Source organism: Myripristis murdjan, chromosome 11 (assembly GCF_902150065.1).
Source record: "Myripristis murdjan chromosome 11, fMyrMur1.1, whole genome shotgun sequence".
Classification (NCBI taxonomy): Eukaryota; Metazoa; Chordata; class Actinopteri; order Holocentriformes; family Holocentridae; genus Myripristis; species Myripristis murdjan.
Genome location: NC_043990.1, coordinates 23,703,339 through 23,724,108, shown reverse-complemented (window position 1 = coordinate 23,724,108; position 20,770 = coordinate 23,703,339). Strand labels below are relative to the sequence as shown.

Below are 20,770 nucleotides of genomic sequence, written 5' to 3'. Positions count from 1 at the left end.
ACAATGACACAGACCACACGGTTGATTATTGATTGCGCAACGCGGCCATTCGCCGGTAATCGCGCTGCGCACATTAAACAGTTTTGCAGAGGCAGGAGGAAAGTTGCATGATTTACGTCCGCGCACTGCGTGCGTGACCGTGCATGTGCTCATGTACGCGCCCGTACCGCGCTGAAGCACACCCCTTCCAACCGTGCCAGAGCGGGGGAAGTGTACTGTATTCAAGCACGATACGGAGCGATCACACTGGTCAAAGAATCCGGATTTTAAGGGCAATCGTGCTTGGGCGCGGATCAAACTTGCCAGTGTGAGTGGCCTCTTACAATCATGCAATCCAGTGATTACCAGTCACTTTTCCTGTGTCAAAAGCAGCACCTTAGCCTGATGAAAAGCAATAAGAGGATCTGAGGGAAATTAAGCATGTAAGAAATAAGAAAGCGACCAGAATACGTTTTGGGTAAAGTGAAGTGAATACATTTGAAAGGAGGGTCAGTCTGCAGCCACTCAAGGGGGATGAAAGGCGGTGAATTCATCATTCAGAGTTCAGGGAATGCAAGGAAATATCTTTAAAAGATCAGCTAGAACATTATCAGCTGTAATTCCTGTGCTAAATACTGAAAAGGCTCAGAGCACTTTGGAGGAACCTTTTTTCCCCCACTGAATTATTAAAACAGGCTCAAAATAAACCCATAATTGCTTTTGGCTTGACAACAAAGATGACTGACAGGTCTTTGAGAGGTCAGCAGTCTTGATGCTATGGTGATATGATGAGACTCTGGGGCATGAAAGAGAATTTGTGCAGTTTCCCTCATTAAGCATCATTATGCATAATTCAGCAGAAGGGATATTTCTGATGCAATGCCGAAATCTTTATTGACAGTGCATTTTCAGTTTCAATATCATTCTAAAAGTCGCCCAGAAAGCAACAAATTTTGGTGGTTTTGAAAGGCTTCTTCACCCTGGCGAGGATTAAAGGACTTCAACATGGTGAAATGTGCAGCGGTGGTGAATTGTGATGAAGCAGTCCATTATGCTGCTGCTGGTCCCATGTGTTAAGATGTGTGTTTGTGAGTGAGAGGTGGAAAGAGAGATCGATGAACAAAGTAGGCTCAGTGAATTATTCAGAGAGGCGGTTTTGGACGCCTTGGGGGAAAGAAAGGGCTCAGTGTGTGTGTGTGCTGGTGTGTGTGTGTGCATTGGGCATTCAAGTCACTGGCTTGGTGACACTTGAAGAGACTTGAGATTTATAAAAGAGACTTGTGGATGGACCCAAACTTCTGTTCAAGGAGCTGAGGCTTCCAAGTTAAAGACATTCAGACGGGTGTAAATGCCTCCACAGTGTGTTTGTGCATGCAGGTGTGTGTGTGGGTGTGGACGCCTGCCACAGGGCCAGCCTGCGACGACCATGCATGCGACGTCGAAAGGCAAGGCGTCTGTGCGACTACTTAAGAGCAATGAGCGATCTGATTGAACTCAGACACACATAAGTGCTCGGGTTTTGTGTACTAATGGGCAAAGCCACACACTCACGACAGGAGCATGAGCTCCAAGAGTGTGTCTGAGATGAAGATGCAGCATCAGAGTAGAGCAGATGGTACAGTGTCTGCAAGCTCCTCCTGGTTCATCTATAAAATTGGCTTGGCATCCTGTCTTTCATGCTCTCTGTTTCTGTCTCCAACTCTTCCTTTCTTTTAGTTTAGTTCAACTCGGCTCTTGTCAAATGTGTTTCATTGCCGTTGGCATTAAAAACAAAAAATAAGTCCAAAGTTACAAGTTCCAACCCAGAGCCAGACTAATAAGGATGTATTGATTTTTCTTAATATAGTTGTTTACATGTTCATTATCTATAATGTTACTTCACTTTGGAGTTGATTATTTTAAAAGATTGACAGTACAGTTGTGGTAACACTTTTGTCACATGCTGTTCAGTATCTCTATCTCGGATTCTTCAAAGATCAAATAAATAAATAAATAAATAAATAAATAAATGAACTGATTGACTTAGCAACCATAACAGTGTGACATTACTAACAACAAATTCTTCGAAGTTTCAAAGTTATAAGGACAAACTTGGTTGACCATTTCAAATCAAAACTACAAGCAGACTTGTTTTAATATTGTATTTTTATGTTGTTTATGATGAATTTTATCCTGAGGTTGTGGTTGTGGCTTAGGTTGGTGTGTTTGAATTTTTGTTAAGAGTTTTATCTTTATTATTTCATTCTGGGCTGTACAAAGAAAAACTTGACTTGACTAATAAATGTACAAAATTATTGAAGGACATGTTTCTCTGTTTCTTCCCTGCTTCCTATCATTCCAAGGCACCCGCTGCCCATTAAAAAAAAAGCTAAAAATAGCCAAATGTGTCAGTTATGTGAATTTGGACAGTTTAGTCCTGGTTTGTTAACTGGAAGAAACAAAGCTAGAACCAAAGGAGCCAGAAAATATCTTGGCAATATTATAAAAGATACAGCAGAGAGACTGGCTTGGTGGGCAGAGTGACTGTATTCAGGCTTATTTCATGGGGATCTGTGTAGAGTTTCCTGTTGTACCTGTAAGCACCACAATGAAATGAAGCTCATCTGAATGCAGAAGCTCAAGGAAACATTCAGGAGCCCTGAAGTTTTTTTTTTTTTTGTCAAAAGAGTGGCTCCAGCTTTCTTGATGTCCATTGATATCAGAGATTATTTCCTTGGTTCACTGCTTCCTCGCCTTGGGAAGGAGTTCACATTCAGAAATATTCTATTTCTGGGTGGATTTCCTCCCGTAGCTCTGGAGGATGATTTAATCTCACAATAAAAAAAGATTATCAGGACATTACTCAAAAAGGAATGTGTGCCTGGCATGAAAAGACACCAGTGACACCTGAAAGGCAATTGGCATTAATTTCTAATAAATTATAGTCATTTGCTGCCATAGTGACATTTTTGGCTTATTGGGTCCTGTGATGAGATGGAGCTCACCCATCAATCACACTAAGCCTAACAGCAGCTTAATAAGCACCTCTCATCAGATCCCTCATTGCTGAGAAGATTCAGATGGACAGTGGATAATGGATGACTGTGCTCATCTGAATGCACAGTGAGGGAAGGAGAGTCCCAATGCTTGTTATGAGCGCCATCTGCTGGAGGAGAGTGACCAATCATGTTCTTTCTGATGGGCTTTTCTTTTTATAATTTCCTGAACCCTTAGACACAGTCACTGACTTTGGATTGTGTACATGTATACTGAAAAAAAAAAAAAAGAAGAAGAAGAATCACAACATTCCATGACTGGGTTTTAATTTGGAAAAAAAAAAAATAGTACCCTGATTGCATGCTCACCCCAATAATTACAGTGCTGTATGGTTTCTGGAAATGTACTACACACAGTCTGTCTGTGATTCATCTCTGAGTGTGTCATTAGTGGCATTTCAATAGCAATGAGGAGTCGTATGTACAGTGAGCACATGTGAGGTGACACATAATACTTTGTACGAAAAATAGTTTTAAATACAGGATAAGATTTTTTTTTTTTTTTAAATAAATAAACATGTAATGAGTGCAACGATGGCTTGGACAGCTCCTGTAACTGAGACAAACAGCTTTTTCACAGCCTAATCCAATGCATGAAAGACATATATTATCAAAACACAGAGATTCTTGAGGCACTATATTGCTTCATTCCACCGACAAAACCATAAGAAAGCTTCCGACCACAATGGCTGATTAGCCACAATCACTTCACTCATCCCTCTCTCCGTCCTCCACTCCACTATCCAGCCCCCTCTGTAAGCTGTGGCTTCTGAGTATTGATCTGTCCGGCTCAATGGAAGCACCATCAACTTCCCTGTCTAATGGCCAATTAGGAAACTAAACCAAAGCATCTTTAATACTGACAGAAAATCAGTTAAATGATTTCTTGAAAGTGATTTGTCATCTTGCACGTAAATTACTGTAGGAGGGATATGGAAACAGGGCAATAGAGATAGAGTCAGGCTGACAGATAAGGAGAGAGAGATATTTTCATATGTTTACTTTAAATTCTTAATCATAAATAAAACATGGAACTTAAGATTTGCTTCGTAATCCAACACTAGCTAAGAAGAAAGGCGTGTTCAAGTGCTATGACAAAAAGCCAACTAGTGTGATGGCTAATTTGATGGAGTGTACCAAAGTACCTTTGTATTTCGATGGCCTTTCATGTGCAATTATTTGGTATATTTATTTTCAGAAAGACGAAAGTGAATACTACACCTATCCAGTGGAGTCAACCTCCAGAGCAGGGATCTGAGTTGAGAGAGGGAGACTCTGTTCACACTTGGCATTAACATCCGCCTCTGGTGATCCGACCATAAATGGACATGGCTCACTGTGAGTGGTGTTGGACACTGTGATCCAATCACTCCAACTGCTTTTGGAGGCAGACACATACATCTGTAATGTGAAAGCTAATGCGTCTCCACGAGCCTCCAACAAGTTTGGAATGGAACCTTTAAATCTGAATAGTTTTTGCAGTGCGATGGCATGATTTTTATTGGTCAATTCTAGAAATAGAGAGGATAGGCACAACTGTTTTGTTATTGAGTGAGATATAAGGAATAGGAAGGGTGGGGAATATTAGAAGGATAGTTATAGTGTAGCATAGAGAGGTGACAAGGAGGAAGGGATGAGAGGGAGAGGGAGTAAGGCTCAGAGGAATCAAGGCTTTGATCAGATCACCTGAGATGAATGTTAATGCCAAGTGGGAACAGCCCAAGTCTCTCTTCAAGACAGTCTTCAGTTGCTTTTGATACAAGCAGGAGCAGCCTCTCCAGCTGCACAGTGTCAGTGTGGGACCACAGCAGGGACTAGTAACTGTTCCATTGTGACGACTGTTACAGTAACAATGGTGCCAGTCAGTGTTTGTGCTGGAAGGTGACAGCCAGTCCTCGGTCCTACTTGAGGCTGCTCTGTTTGGGCAGCCTGGCCAGCAGCAGTTCAGCCTCCTCCTGGGGTCCCGGGCCTTTCATAGCCATACTGGCCCCAACCATAGCCGGGTAACTCCTGTTCCTCCTTATTCCATCAGGACCGAAAGGGGAAGCGGACCTACGCAGTCCTCCCAGAGGCGCTAGGATGGGACCAGGGCTCACGGCTCTGCCCCCTGGAGCTCCAGCCACGCCCAGCCGCTTCACCTTGTCCACCAAGTTGAGGTTGTGGACGGTGACACTAACATCTGTCTGGCTTTCACAGTCCCTCGCTCTCTGCCTGCCCCTCGTCACCTCCTTCAGAATAGAGCGAGCTGGCTTGGAGGCAAGGAAGTTGTCGTAGGAAGGGCTCTTGAAGTCGAAGCCCACGGGGTTGTCTGCACTTCCTCCTGGCGGTATGACTGAGCCTCCCTGTCCTGTTGGGGAATTGGGAGGGGTAGAGGGGCGCATGGGGTCAGGGTGAGGGGCCCTCTGAGGGGTGATGGAGGTGCTGAATAAGACACCTCCAATGCCCTGACTGCGCTCCAAGCCCTGGCTCTGGTGATACATGGCTGCTGAGATCCCTCTCTCCTGGAGGAGGCGCACTAACCCCAAGGAAGTGCTGGTGGTCCGCGTTGCTTCTCTGCAGAAGAAAACATGAAAAATGCATGTCAGTATGCCTCAACCACCTTGGTGCCATGTTTGGTTAACTGGCGTCATGAGGGGGTTTAGACACAAAAGTACCAAAGAGTCCAGTGTTAGAACTCTAGAGCAGCACTGAATGAAATGCCATAGATCACATCACCAGTGGCACTGCAAAAAACACAACATACAGTAACATCCTTGGGCTAACTCTTCAAAAATCTCACTTTTCTACAGCCACAAGTGGAAGTCATGTTTTTATGTGGCTTAAAAAATAATTTGCTGGCATAACTGGAGACATGCCTGAGGTTGGTAGAGGATTCGGAGGGCCGGAGGCTGAGGCGGCGGGGGGTGCATGGCGTGGCAGCAGGAGTGCCCAGCAGAGTGCTGGTCATCACGCAGGAAGACGTGGCTGGGCCCGGGTTAAGACTGCAGGGAAGAAAAAGCAGGGTGAAGACAAAAGAGAAAACGCAAACAGCAAAAAGACAGTCGTTCTTATTGATTTTAACATTTTTCCCAGCATAAACCTAGGCTTCATGATAACTCATCGTTCAATAAAACTTGCTAAGCTCTCGGCGTTTATGTACACAAGAGTTAGTGTTTGCTGAAGCTATAAGCACATGCATGAATTATTTAGCACCTTCCCACTTAGTCTAGCAGACAATTGACTGAATGTTGTTGTTTGGATGGCATTCTACCTCACAGACTGCTGCTTTGCTCTAATTTGTCCCATGAGATGTGATTAAAATCCGACTGAGTAAGCATTTTGCACACCGTAAGCTTCTCAAAACACTGATATCTAAACATAAGCACACTAAACGGTGTCACACTTTTCGAATGCATTTACACTGCAAGTTTACAATTAGTGTCATTACAGTAGATGAAACTTGATCGAAGGCTTCATTCAGTAGCCTTTACTGTGAAAATCATACATCGGTTATGCGAAAATGTGCATCTCTATGATCTCTATGAAAAAGAGTCCACTTTTCAGACAGGAAACTGGAGTGAACAGAAGGTCAGAGAGCTGCTTACCTGGGTGTGACCCGGGTCTGCTCATCGGTCGGGTGCAGGATCCGACAGGTGGTGAAGGTGTAGGTCGAACTGGTGTGGGCCATGCATTTACCTGGATAGTACGCAGCTGCAAATCACACACACACACAAACATACCTAGCCATTAAAAAAGGTTGTCCAATATTCATGGTAAAAACACTTTTTTTTTCAAAACAGCAACTTTGAAATTACTAATAACATTAATTAGGGCTCTGTTCCAGGGTCCTAGTGTCAAATAAAAGTCCATTAAAATTGTAATAACTGTGAAAAGTGTGCTGTGATAGCGGGGGAAAAAATAGTCTAGGGATACTCAATGTGTGAGTCAGGGTTCATTTTAGGGTTGGAATTATGATTAGAAATGGAAGGAAAAGTCAGGTTTAGGTTTCCAGAGTATATAGAAGTGCAGCAAATAGTCAATTGATACCTTGCTGAACATACTAATAATAATATTTTTTGTCACTTGATAATTGGGTATCAACAGTGAAGTTTAACTCAAGCAGTGAGATTATTCCTGCCTCGAGAGCAGCTCTGCCTCTGACACGTTGGAAAATCTAAAACTCCAGTGTAGCCTGGAGCGAGCCTGTCGGGGCGTCCCATCCAGGTGCATGTGCTCACCCAGGGCGTCGGTGTTGCTGAGGTGCGGTGATGCAGACGGGGAAGGGGGAGAGGGCGGAGCGAGGCTGGGCGGCGGCTGCCCAGGGTTGGCCTCTCCGGTGCTGGAGGTGGAGGGCAGAGCTGGGGAGGCTGAGGCTGAGGAGGTGGGCAGGTTCTGGAAGTACTGCTCACTGGGTTCGTCCTCCTCAAAGCCGCCCCACGGATACACCTGCAGACGACGCAGAGGTGGCACAGAGAGCTGGTACACACAATACATGAAGCAATTTAAACGCATATACATGCACATGGTTATTATTTTCCCCAATAATGAGTCAGGTAATTAATTATTGATTAAAGCACAGTAACATATATTATAGTTACCTTTAAAAAAACACTCATGTTGAATTTAAATTATCCAAAATCTATATCCCACCTCCATCCCCTAATTGGTATTCCATCAAAATTAGTCATTATCCTCTCACACTGAACTAACTTGGAAGAGAAATGGCAGCAAAGTTTATTTCCTCTGCATGGAAATAGAACTATTAATCTCTGTCCTTGGAGGGAAAAAGATGACTTGGACATTCGACATCAGCACTGTTTACTTTTGTTTATGATTCATAAATGCTTATGAGAATAGGGAACTAACACTGTGCATCCTATATTATTCAGTATTGGTGGTGAAATTTAAAAGTAACGAGTAGTGTAACTAATTATTGCTAGCAGAGGCAAGCAAACTGCTTGTCTGAATTGCAAACCCGACACAGTCATGATTACATATTCACATATATATTAACACTAGAGACATCAACACACAGACACACAGACACACACACCTGTTCCAGCTCTAGCTCGAGGGGTCTGTAGCCCTTTGGCACGACTCCTGGTCTGGCGTCCAGGATCACGCCGAGGTGAGGCTGGGCTAACTGCTGCCAGTGGTGCAGGGTGGCAGAACCTGGTGGAAACAGACAAATAACGCAGCTATGCATTTGACTAGCAAAAGAAAAATGTGAAATACCTGAAGGCATACTTTGATATCTTGAATTTTAGATGGATATTTTTTCATCACATGGCACTTTCTGGCCAAGTTTCAGTTTTCCCAGACGGGCTTGCTGGCACTGACCTGTGGTTTCAGTGAGAATACCACCAAACCATAACACATTTTTTTTCTCCTGCGACTCCGAATCAAAAGCAAAAATATATTATTCGTTAAATGTGTAGGAGCTGGTCTCCTTATATTGATGCAGGGTATCAGCAGCTAATCTCATGTAGTTATGTACTAGATAAACAGAATATTAAACAATGATACTGGGACCTTACATGGCAGGACAACAGACTATGTGACAGATTATGTCGACGTTTTTGAAAAAAACGAAGAACAAGGAAAGGGGAAGGACAGATAACAGAATGGCTTTTAGTGAGAAGGATGAACGGAGGTGAAAAGAAAACCCATGGACAGCTGACAAGCAAGCAGAAGAGCAGGACCATGAAATGAAATGGAGGAGAAATCAGAATGAAAGATTTTTATTGATCAGCAACAGGAAAATGAAAGGTGTTACACAGCGAGAAAAAGCAAACATATAAAAAATTACATGAAAAAGAGAGGACAGCCAAGTGTAGAGAAATACAGAGAGAGAGAGAATTACACATGTAGAGGAAATAAAAAATGGGAAATGCAAACAATCAAATGCATATAATGTGTTGTGCTGATGCTGGAGATTAGTAGAGGTAGCATGAGGATAACATTAAGGTAATAAGAGTAATTTTGAGGGGATGCAGTTTGGTTTATAACCAGCAGAGGGCAGCACAAGCAAACAAAACCCACATACATTATCACACATTATAATTCTATAAGGGATATTCTCTCGTCCTTTGTCACTCACAGAGGTCAGAGGTCAGGCTCAGCTTCAGAACAGCAGCCCATTGTCTGGCAGGGATTCAATGTCTTCTTCAAAGACATTTCAGAAGGGACTTTATCCCAGTTTTTAACTACATATGTATGTATATTTAACTATATATACATTTACAGCCAACCACTGGGCTGAGTGTCTTTGAAATGGGCACGAGGAGATGTAAAATGTGACTTGGGCTGGTGCATCAGGGACCAGAACGAGTTGAAGAGCATGAGTGACAGCGGTCTGTCTTTCCGGTCCCACCCTGCCTCCGTCCTCCTGCTCCCACCTCGCTCTCGAGCCCACCTCCCTGCTCTCTCCCTCTCTGGCCCAGCCCTCCTCACCCACCCCCACCCTCTCTCCTTCTCCCCCTCAAGCACCCGCCCCTGCCGGTTCTCTCTCCCCTTCTCCCCCTCCGCCCCCCAGCCCCGCTTGCCCCCTTTCTTCACCCCTGCCTCCTGATGTCGGTCACCTTCCCGCTTCCTCCCCGCCCCGCAGCTCATCCTCTCTCCCTCACCTTCCAGCGGCTTGACGATCTGGAGCTTGTCGGGGAGGTAGGGCCCCCGCGACGCCCACAGGTGGATGTTCCCCAGGGACATGATGCTGTCTGAGGGGGTCAAGCCGCCCCCCTGGCTGTCATGGATCCCTCCATGACCACCGCGCCTCCGCTCCCTCTCCTCCTCGAAGAAGCGCCTCTCGCTCAGGTTGTTCTGCCGGCGCAGGGACAGGCGGCGCAGGGCCAGCCGGAGGTCCTCGGCCCCACCAGCCTTCTTCTCATGGCTGTCTGCACTGCTGCCAGAGCCGCGGATGACACAAACACAAAAGGCAAAATAAAACATACAGAAGCTTGAGAAGACCTGATGTACCATTATCTGACAAAACTGGGATGACAAGGGAACTTTTCGATGTCCGTGTCGAAAAATTATTCCTATTTATTCCAAAATGAATGTGTCACTTCTGTCATTGCACATAGTGAAAATGGCTGTGGCTGTGATGTCACTGAAACCTGTCGTGTACACCTCTTTACAAAATGCTGTTCATATCAAGATGATCTCATTTGTCCTTTGATGTCTTTTCATAGCCGTCCACGCAATTTCACTCTTCTTTCCTCACCTGTCCTGGTTGGATGCTGTCTCCATCAGGATGCTCTGAGTTCGGTTGTCAAGGGCAACACCGTCTCCGGTGATGTCGCCCTCGTACAGGCCCGAGTGGGGCGTGACCAGGCCACTGGACTGGGGCGATGTGCGAGCCGACAGAGCCTGGTTGGAGCCTGGGATGTTGGAGTTGGAGGGGGCCAGCGAGCGCTGCCGGGCCGTTTGATTGATGTTCTTGACCGTCTCAAACACACGCTTGCGGTGGGTCCTGCACACATCCAAACATGAAATTGTATTTATGTACACTGGTCCCTCGTTTATTGCGGGAGTTACGTTCTAAAAATAACCCGCAATAGGCGAAATCCGCGAAGTAGTCAGCTTTATTTTTTACAATTATTCTGATGTTTTAAGGCTGTAAAACCCCTCACTACACACTTTATACACTTTTCTCAGACAGGCATTAACATTTTCTCACTTTTCTCTCTTGTTTAAACTCTCAAAGTTCAAACCTTCGTAGAAAAAGAAGTCCAGTATTATAGAATGAACACATTCTGTACTGTACAGGAGACACGGCACGGAGGAGATTGATTGACAATGATCGACAGTCCCTTAGCCAATCAGGACGCAGAACACAATGCGCTGTAAAAAAAAAAAAAAAAAAAAAAAAAAAAAAGCATGCAAAATTGCACTAAAAAAAATCCGCGAAACTGCGAGGCCGCGAAAGGTGAACCGCGTTATAGCGAGGGACAACTATATTTTCCTCGTGTTTTTAAAAATCAGATCGGATTAGGCCACTTGAAGTTCCTACAAATTAAATACTGATGATAATTTGGGTGTTACAGGATGAACTTAGACCGTACTTCTGTTCCTCGCACTCTGGGTCGTCCAGGCTCAGCTCCTTTCTCATCGTTCCCTCGATCTCAGCTGCCAGAGAATCCTGCAACACACACTTTCATGTTAAGCAGAGGAAGATAATCACGCACAAATGCATGCACACACACACACACACACACGCGCGTTCCCTCACCATGGGGTACAGCCCCAGCGGGTGGAAGCGTCGGGGGGTTCCTGCAGGGTAGTTTCTGTTCCTCAAGTTCTTCAGCTCCTCCTGGGCTTCGTGGAGCATCTCGATACACTCCAAGTACTTCTCCTCCAACTCCTGCAGCTGTTATTAATAAGGAAAACGGCTTTATTATGAGACATGGCAGATACTGCCTGAGCAGCGTTGGAAAAGATTTACTGAATTTTATGCAGGTTTAGTACGCTTACAAAATTTTTACAAGCTGAAATTGAATTTTGATGTCACCTCCAGAGGGCGTACATGTAGATATAGCAAGTTAAACAAAGAAGAGGATGATGAAGAAGGGAAAGTAGAAGAAGAGGAAGAAACTGAAACTGAGCTTACGGAACGAAGAGTTAAATAACATCAAAATGCTTTGTCATGTTATGGTAGTAGTATCAAACTCTTCAATGTAACACTTCAAATCGGTCCTGAGGTCACAACAGTAATCAGTGCTGGACCAACACTGAGTAATACATGTGTTCACACACTGAATAAAGTGCGATTTGGAGAATGAATCAACAGGCTTGAGGGGAACCGTGTGGGTGGGGGAGGACGGTGGAGAGAGGCTTACCTCAGCTGTGAGCTGCCTTTGGGCGTCTTTAGCTGCCATCAGGTGCTGAGAGAGCTCCTCGTTCTCCACCGCATACTGGACACACACACACACACACACACACACACACACACACACACACACACACACACACACACACACACAAAGATTTGAATGAGCAAATCGCACACAGCATAGCAACGGCAGCGTGTGAGGCAGAGGTGAAACAAAGGACAGCCTGGTTTGCATGTGTTTGTGCATGTCCGCTCACAGATTTGGCTTTCTTCTGCAGGTCCACTATCTGAGAGAGAAGGTGGGTGATCTCCTCCTGCTGTCGGGCAGCATCCTCTGTCTTACGGGCCAGCTCCTCCGCTATGGTCGAGATCTGCAGACTGGACAACCCTGACAGAGAGAGAGAGAGAGAGACAGAGACAGAGACAGAGAGAGAGTAGGAAAATAGTCATTGGTTAGACAAGGAAATAGCAGAGAGACACTGAAAGCAATCCCATCAGTGTAAATCAAATTAAATCAGATTATTAAAGAGACCAAGAGAGAACTTACTCAGTTCTTTAACACAGTCATTGACAAGCTGCTGCTCCTTCTCTTCATAAGTCTCGGTCTCTGACTTGAGATGGTTGGCCTGTGTACAGACACGATTTATAAAACCAACAGCTCTGCTCCTCAGCTCATGCAATGATACACACGTCCTTTATGTAGATATTAAAGGTGAAGTGCATAGCATCAAAATATAACAGTGAAATTAACTGTGCGACAACTATTAGCCTCTATACCAAACTAGTGTAAATGTTGGAGCTGCTAAGAATTCTCAAAGACCCGATTTCCCATAACCCCCCTCGCTTGTCCCCTCCCGGGTGATGCTCTGCTTCCAGCTAATATGCATTCAGACCAGGTGAGGTCCATTTATTAAAGCAACAAACTGCTCAAGGCTGTGACTGACGGCGGTTTCGGGACAGATAATGTTTGTGTTGTGCCTTACAGTATATTTTCAGTATCCTTATAGCATCCTACTTTGTGTGTGTGTGTGTGTATGTGTGTGTAAACACCTCTGAACGGAGCGACAGGTTCTCCTCTTCCAGCTCTTTGAGTTTCCTCTGGAGTGTGTCAGTACCAAACCCTCCTGAAGCCGTCTCCAGTTTGCTCCTCTTCCCCCTGCAGAGGGAACACAAAACACTCAGCTCTGCTTGGATCACACTTATTTCATAATGCCAGCTTGCTGCTTACTAGTCGCAGGTTTCTACTTAGGGATCTCATCACTAAAATTTCACCAGCACTACTAAAAATGGCTGAACAATATTCGATAAAGTTTAGACATTATAAGAGCAGCAGCCGGATGAATTCTAGCCATGCACCTATAAAATGCATCTATGACTACTCTGCTTCTATTGTAGCTTAACATCATCTCATACTACCAGACTACATTACTAGTTAAGATGGATTTTTTCAGTGCTCTAGTTTATTAGGTCTATTTTGCACCCTAAAATAAAATCTGTAAAAGAAAAGGCAGGCCAAGCACAAAATTTGTGGATGAAAAAAAAAAGGCTGCTAACGTCGGGGAGCCACTGGACTCGTCCTCGCTCTCCTCGGCTGCGTTGGTGTAAAACTGCAGCAGCTCATCCTTCAGGTTCAGCTCGTGGTGCAGCTGGGCCACCTGGAGGGGGACAGATCATATTCACCGCTGGTGTGTGTCTCTCCGTGTGTGTGTGTGTGAGGGGTGTCGGCAGCCTCTGGATGTGTGAGCGTTTGTGTGAGTTGAACAAGGTGCGTAGTGCAAGGCAATATGGTTATTTGAGCATTTATGATTCTGCAACCCTAAACCCGGGAGTGCGACCGAAATTTTACAAATTAATTGAATATGATTTTATTCAGCACTTTTTATTTTCTTTTACTGTGAAGTCATGGAAATTAAACATGTTGTGAGGTTACAGAGCCATACGGTTACCATGTACTGTAACTAGTTTGAGTAGTCAGTAGATAGAATAAATTCCTGAATGGTAAATGTCATCCATTGATTATTCAAGTGTGATTATCTTGTAACCGATCAATCACTCCTCTATCAAGAAAATAACAGCTGACTTTAAAAAAAAAAAAACTCTTGGTACAAGATGATTTTCTTTGTGTACGGGTAGATTTTTTCACTTGTTTAAAGAGAAAAAATGACTTCAAGACTCAGTGCTTGATAAATAAGTGTGTATGTGAGTGTGTGTGTGTGTGTATGTGTGTGTGTGTGTGTGTGTGTACCTCTTCGGTGATGTGTCCCACTTGTTCCTCCAAGTAGTCATTCTGCTCGGTCAGAATTCTGTTCTTCTTGAGCAGCGATTGGCCGATCCTGGCAGCCAACTCCAAATCCCTCTCTTTCTATTGGTTGGAGAAGACAGGAAAGGTTATTATGAATTAAAAAAAAAAAAAAAAAAACCTTCTTAAAGCTGCAGTAAACAAGCAGAAGTGCAGAAAATCACCCCCTGCTGTTTAGGAGACACTTTTTTTTATTTCACTCTCATGTTTCAGTTCACTTCACAGTAACACTAGAATTTCATTTGACCAAAGCGAGTGAGTGTGCAGCACTTCAATTAGTGGAGATGGGACACTTTTCTCTCTTGTGGCTCCACTTTGTGATGTCACCTGATTACAAAATCTGGTCGAGTGTGTTTGAATTACACCGACAGGCCAGAATAGATTCTCTCACCTCCTCCAACAGACGTGTGACAGCATCGATGTCATTGTAGGTCTTCGTCATCTGGCCCACTCTGTCTGCACATAGCACTGTGAGAGCAAAGCAGACACACACACACACACACACACACACACACACAAACATGCAAATACACATACAGAGTGAGAAGCAGCTAGCATCAATGGACAAATGTCAAACCTCACTGCCTGGACGACAGCAGCGAGAACTTTCCATGAACTGTGAGGTGACCCATCTTGCATGTATGTGCACACACACACACACACAGCTGCGTTATGTAACACAGAATGTCACTTTCTAAGAGGTGTTGGGTGGGGGGGGTCACGTTTAGGCCCTTCCATGACCAGTGATATCATGTGTGTGCATTAGAGAGCAGGGTGAGAGTGTTTTGCTTCCCATGTTGCACACACTGGATAGTCTCCGCGGCCCTGAGGCAGTTATTGATATCAACGCTCTAATCGATATTGTACAGTGCCAGGTTATCGGCTGCACTGTGTAAAACCGGCACTAACCAGCCAGTATCACTTGTACACCCACCATCACTCCTCTGGAGAGAACACAAAACTTTAAATACAGTTTCATTCAAATACCTCGGAGTTCCCTTTTTAGCAACAGCGCTCAAGCATGTCCGCCCTTCGCTTGCTCGCACAGCACCAGCTCTAGTGATGAACTGAGCTGAACCACCGGATTTTCTGTGTCTTTGTGTGTGTGAGTTAATGTGTGTGTGTGTGTGTGTGTGTATCCGCTTGAGGGCAGAGATGTCAAAACCAAGCAAGCTCAAAGTCACTGAACCTCTGTAAATTGCTCTTAATGAGAAGCACAAAGCCAGCAATGACCTCCACTGTAAAATCACTGCTCAGAATACTGTTTAAAAAAAAAAAAAAAAAAAGCCATTTACACACTTTGCTGTGCTGCTGGAGATTCTGGGAAAACTGAAAATAATCGCGGTCTGGAAGTAATAATCCACTGCAGGCATGCAGCGACGCATCATCGCCAAAAAGAGGGCAATCTCGATCTGGAAAAGTAAGCCAGGACTTCAGTCGGATGCCTTCAGGAGTCACATCAGAGCACTTGATAAACACGTGCCATAATCTGACAGGTTACACCGCAATCATGCATTTAAATCCCATTAAAGCATGTCTCTTTTCCTCTTTTCTGTTTCCTGTGGCAAAACACAAACGATTTACCATTCATGCCCTCCTCATAGAGCCAGTCGTCCAGCTCGCATCCCTCGTCCTTCATCAGTCCCTCCATCCTGCTCTTGCTGTTCATCTCCTCTCTGCTGCCCACAACGACAGAGGAGCAGAAACAATCGCGGGTCCGAACACTTATCCATTCACTTTCTCCCTCTCACTGCCACTGATCTGCCACTGTGCAGTGCGACCGGCCCAGAGACTGAGGTACCCTCCTCCCACATGGACTCCTGAGCCCACGCCATCCACAGCAAAATTAGATGAGAGGCAGGAAAAGAGAGAGAGAGGGAGGGAAAAGGAGAGAGGGGGGCAGAGAGATGAGAAAGAGTACGTATCTGTTTTGGAACAACTCTACAGCCGCTGAAAAGGAGGCTGAGACCGCACTCTGATTGGACGGGGAGAGGATGCGTGACAGCAAAGGGAGCCAATCAGAGAGGGCAGCGTGAAGTCTGAGCTCTCCTCTCTCCCAGAGCTGACACAACACCCACACCTCTCTCCTTTGCACCTTTCTTTCCTTCTCTCTCTTCTCTCTCTCTCTCTCTCTCTCTCTGTGAAGCCACCCAGCATCTGCCTCCTGCAACAGTTACCATGGTGATCCTCATCTACACACACACACACATGCGTACTGGTTGGGCTTTTATCTTTGACATTATCAAGAGCAGAAAACAAAAGACTGGGAAGCAGTTGTTTGACTTCCCATTACAGTGACTCAGTAAGTTCCTCCTACCTTCACAGGCTCCTGGCAAATTACAGTTTTCACTGCAGCGATCACAAAAAACGAACCCATGTTGAGTCGTTTTCATTAACAACAAAATCTTTGTCTCAGAAGACTTAAAACCTCTGCTATTGGAAAAGGAAGGAGTGATATGAAGGTGTTTCAAACAGCCAAAAAAAAACATAAACACAAAGATAGAAAAAAGGATGATATATTTTTAAAATCAGAAATCACTTCAACAATTAAATGTATCCCCTCAATGACCCTTATAATAAATCCTCTCCTCTAATTCTTTTATCTCCTGATCTGTCTCCCTTGCTCTGCATTTTGCATTTGCCTTGCCATATTCCATCACTTTCCACCGTCTAAAATGACTAAAAAAGTGAACGCCTGCCCTCTCCTTGAAAAATAAAGTCTCTAAAAGCAGCCTGTCTGCAGCGGACTCACAGAAGTATTTGAGTGTCTCCTCGATCTGCTCAGTGGTCAGGTCGAGCCTGGCGTCCGCTGCGACCAGGGGAGTGTGCAGCCAGTCATCGTGGTCGTAGCCGTAGACGGTGTCGGCCCGCAACCGGTACACCGGCAGCTGCTCCTCCAGAAGACTGATGATCTCAAACTCCGGGAGGTCAGTGCTGTTACACACATCTGAGCGACACAGAGGAGACACACAGGGGGGAGGGAGGAGGGAGAGGAGGCTCTGTGGATGTGAGGGAGGTAGTGCAGTGCAGCCTAGTGGTGGACTGGGAAACTTCAGATGTCTGCAGCTCACTTCACATAAAGCCTAGAGGCAGGCCATTCCAATGAAGTTTCACTTGTTTTGGTTTTTGAAGGCTGATACCAATACTGATAATTTATTAAAGCCGCCAATGGATGATAATATGTTCTAAAATCAAGCATGTAGTGTTTCCTGTAGTATAAAATAACCTCAACACAGCATTCACAAGACAGGACATTAGACCCCTCATATGTGTCTAACCAAAAATATCATAAAGAAGTAATCAAGCAAACGACATACTACATACAGCATAAACTTTTGATAATCCAATCAGTCAAATAATATTATTACTACTATATTATTATAAAAACTAAAAGCCAAGTAATGCTTTCTGTGCATATTCCTTCTATGCTCATCAGTCCACTCAAGAGTCAGTGACATGAAAAACTAAATAACCCTTCTCATTTATTCTGTACATATAATGATTACATGCTGTGGTGAATATAAACACATGCCTTATTGGATCATTTTATGTAGTGTTGATGCACGCGGTTCATTCATACTTATTAATCAGAGGGTATTTATGAATAAGAATTAAAGAAACAGAACACTGAAGATAATATAGCAAATAATTACAACCTATAATACCCAAGAAAAAATATCAAATAACAAAAGGTTTTCACAGGCAGCAGATGTGCATATGTCCACCGCATTTCACATCATTTGCATAAGATTTGGGTATAAATATACACTGTAAGCTGTACACATTGTCAGATTTACAAGCTGAAAGGAAAAGATCCATGTAATGTTACTCTTATATAGTCAAGTGAAAACCTAGCTACAGATTTAATGATGGTGATGGTTTAACTTCCGCTGGCAGAATGCATGGCTATTTGATTAGTTGAGAAAATTCAACAACACTGGAACTTATGCAACGCTTCCCTTTGGCTAGACTCAAAATGGGTCGTCAACATCAAAACAAGGCTGTTTATTCTTAGTTGCTGCTTCCTGCTAGAGCTGACTTTTTACAGATGCACTCAGCAGAGATGGCATTTATCAGGACTTGTTCCCTGGTCACATCCTAATAATAAATCCTCAAAAATTACCCCTTTATCAAGTTTCCAATACCCACACATACCTGTGATGGTCTCGGCGTCCCTGCAGTCGGGTGGCGCCGCGTGTGTGGGGATCTGGCTGCACTCGCCCTCGCTCACATACTGCTCCTCCTGGATTTGGTGCTGGCCAGGCTCGGGGTCTGGGTGTGGGTCTGGGGGCAGGGAGGAGGCTGGGGAGGCCAGCTTGGCTCACCTCTCACGATTGGAGAGAAACTGGGGCCATGGGCCTCTGGAGCTGGAGCTCCACTGGGTCAGCAGGTACTATTGACTGTAGACAGATTATTGCTACATGGAAAGAGGGAGAGGGGGGAGGAGAGAGAGAGGGGGAGCATTATGACAGACTGAAACACCTTTAGAGAAAAACACAAAGGACAAACATACTGTTGTGACCCACCACCCTGATCAGCGCCTCTCTCTTTCCCTCCTGAGCTTTTAACCAAGTGTTGCTGCTGACTCTGCACTGTGGTGCCTGCCACATAAATCACAGTTCATCCACTGCAGACAGCACTGTTCATGTGCTGGGAAAAGGACAGGAGGGCAGACGATGCTTCCGAGCTCTTGATAATAATTTAATCATGTACAGGAAACTCTTTTCCCGCTGTCCAGCCTCATGGGAGTGGACTCTCCAGAGTTTGCAGGCCTGTTTCTCCATGTGGTGGAGAGCCAAAGCTAAAGCAGCGGTCACATGAAGCGACCTTGCAGCGCTCTGTCTTGCCTCTGCAGGGCTCAGTGTGTCACTGCAGATGTGCGGTACAGCCTCGAGTCCGTCCTCGCTTGTGAAATTCACCTGGTTGTGAGATTCAAGTGATCACACACCCTGTCAGGGGAGTCGAATAAAATTAGAGTGTGTGTCTCCTCGTTGCAGGGTGCAGTGTAGCTGGTTGCATGAGCAGGTGGTGGTTTATCTGCTCACATCAGAGGGCAGACACCTAGTGAAAGATAAGTGCATCAGTCAAACCTGACATACAATGCATTTATAACTGTGACGCACACACTGTGATACACCAATCAGGACGGGTCTGCTAAAGAGCACTTGCTCTGTGCTCTGTATAGCAGCACTACAACCTTGGGACGCCTTTCTCATTGCAGCACACTAGTTGCCAGATTCTTCTACAGGAGTGAGAGCAAGGGACACAGGAAAAGACCACAGTGTGTCACAAAACACACTCCCACCCCTGCAGTACAAGACTCTATAATGAAGAATTAATTTGACCTTTAAAGCCCCTTTCACAGCCCAGGAGCAGAATTTATTCAGCGGAAATTACGGATGGAGCATAATTCTGGCTTCTTTATGCAAGCAGGGACATGCAGGGATGGGATTAAGAGTCAGGTGTTTTACCTCAACCAAATCACCTTCCTCTGCCCTGACTACACAATGCAGCTCAAATCAAGTCCCGACACAGACTACAAGATTATACAGGTCAATGTTGAAAGCTTAAATCTGATTTTCCTCCAGAACTCTTCATCAAGGTTCAACAATGATGACATGAACTGTCCACTACAGTGATTTCAAAAAAATATTTTACATGTTAAGCACCCACAAACAGATACACCAAATGCCCAAATGCCCCAGATGAGAGTTTTTTTTTTCATTGTTACATGATTTATAAGAGAATTACATAATTATAGATATGAATCTAACACAGATGACAGAGAAACCTGCAATCAAAGTGGTCCTGCTTTTACATACTCTCATGATAGTGACTTTTAATGAAAGAAATGAAGGCAAAAGCCAAGTGTAAAATATCTCAGGGCTTTTCCAGGACACCAACAGGAGGCCTGGATCGGAACAGCGTGAACCAAAATGACACCTTGCACCCCACTGCACGCCGTCCTGCACAAATCTGTCCTGCACGCAGTCTGGCTGATAATAATGACGATATTGAGGATGACGGTGGTAGTAACCTCAGTAAATAGGCCAGGATCCCTTCATGCATGAGGGATAAACAAGGCATTTGTGTGCGCTTCGCTCTGAGGGTGTGGCTTGGTCTACATCAGCACGTCGCGTCACGGATGCGGCTCTGCGCTTTCACAGCCGACATCAAGTCCTTTCAGTAACACAATAAACACAATGTGATCAGCTGACTGCACCTTGTCTGCATTAAATCACAGTGTTTGTTTAAGGATGGGAGGTCCCGGTAGGACCGTACTCACAGCAGTGGCTGATCCAAGCTGTGTTTTCCTTGTTTATCAGGATGTTACGGATCCCAAAGCGACCCGGGTGCAGCTCAGCAACACGGTTAGTTCAGCAGGAAATCTCGGTGAGCGTCCCCCGGCTGAGTGAGGGAAAAACCCTTCCAGTGTGTGTGTGCAGGCCCGGGAGATGCTGTGATGCTGATCCTGTCCGGATTCTCCACAGCGGTGTTCAAGGTCACCTTAGCTTTCTTCCTAAAATCGCTCCTGACCCGGTCCACCACTCCTTCCCTACAGCCATCTCCTCCCTGTGTCTGTCTCTTCTTCTCTGCCAGGCTGTCTGCAGCCCCCCTCACCACCGGCAAGTCCTCCACAATGAAAAT

The 20,770-nt window shown here is 44.9% G+C and overlaps 1 protein-coding gene across 1 annotated transcript; it reads right to left on the bottom strand.

Moving 5' to 3' along the window:
* Positions 1-3,278: 3,278 nt before the first annotated feature.
* Positions 3,279-18,432, bottom strand: trak1b (trafficking protein, kinesin binding 1b). The gene is made up of 18 exons (XM_030064263.1): positions 18,278-18,432; positions 16,875-17,069; positions 14,514-14,590; positions 14,069-14,185; positions 13,378-13,478; positions 12,874-12,979; positions 12,371-12,449; positions 12,081-12,211; positions 11,831-11,905; positions 11,224-11,361; positions 11,057-11,133; positions 10,216-10,464; positions 9,620-9,894; positions 8,047-8,165; positions 7,232-7,439; positions 6,599-6,704; positions 5,870-5,995; positions 3,279-5,567 (listed from the first exon to the last, which is right to left on the bottom strand). Exons 3-18 carry the CDS (start codon positions 14,562-14,564, stop codon positions 4,916-4,918), a joined length of 2,610 nt encoding a protein of 869 aa, XP_029920123.1. The 5' UTR covers positions 14,565-14,590; positions 16,875-17,069; positions 18,278-18,432; the 3' UTR covers positions 3,279-4,915.
* Between the last annotated feature and the right edge of the window lie 2,338 nt (positions 18,433-20,770).

Excerpts from the sequence above, each read along its gene's own strand:
- trak1b (XM_030064263.1), bottom strand. The coding sequence starts at position 14,564 with ATGACGAAGACCTACAATGACATCGATGCTGTCACACGTCTGTTGGAG. Across the intron at positions 11,906-12,080 it reads TGCAGAAGAAAGCCAAATCT|TATGCGGTGGAGAACGAGGA; the intron begins GTGAGCGGACAT and ends GTGTGTGTCCAG. Across the intron at positions 7,440-8,046 it reads TCGAGCTAGAGCTGGAACAG|GTGTATCCGTGGGGCGGCTT; the intron begins GTGTGTGTGTCT and ends CGTCGTCTGCAG.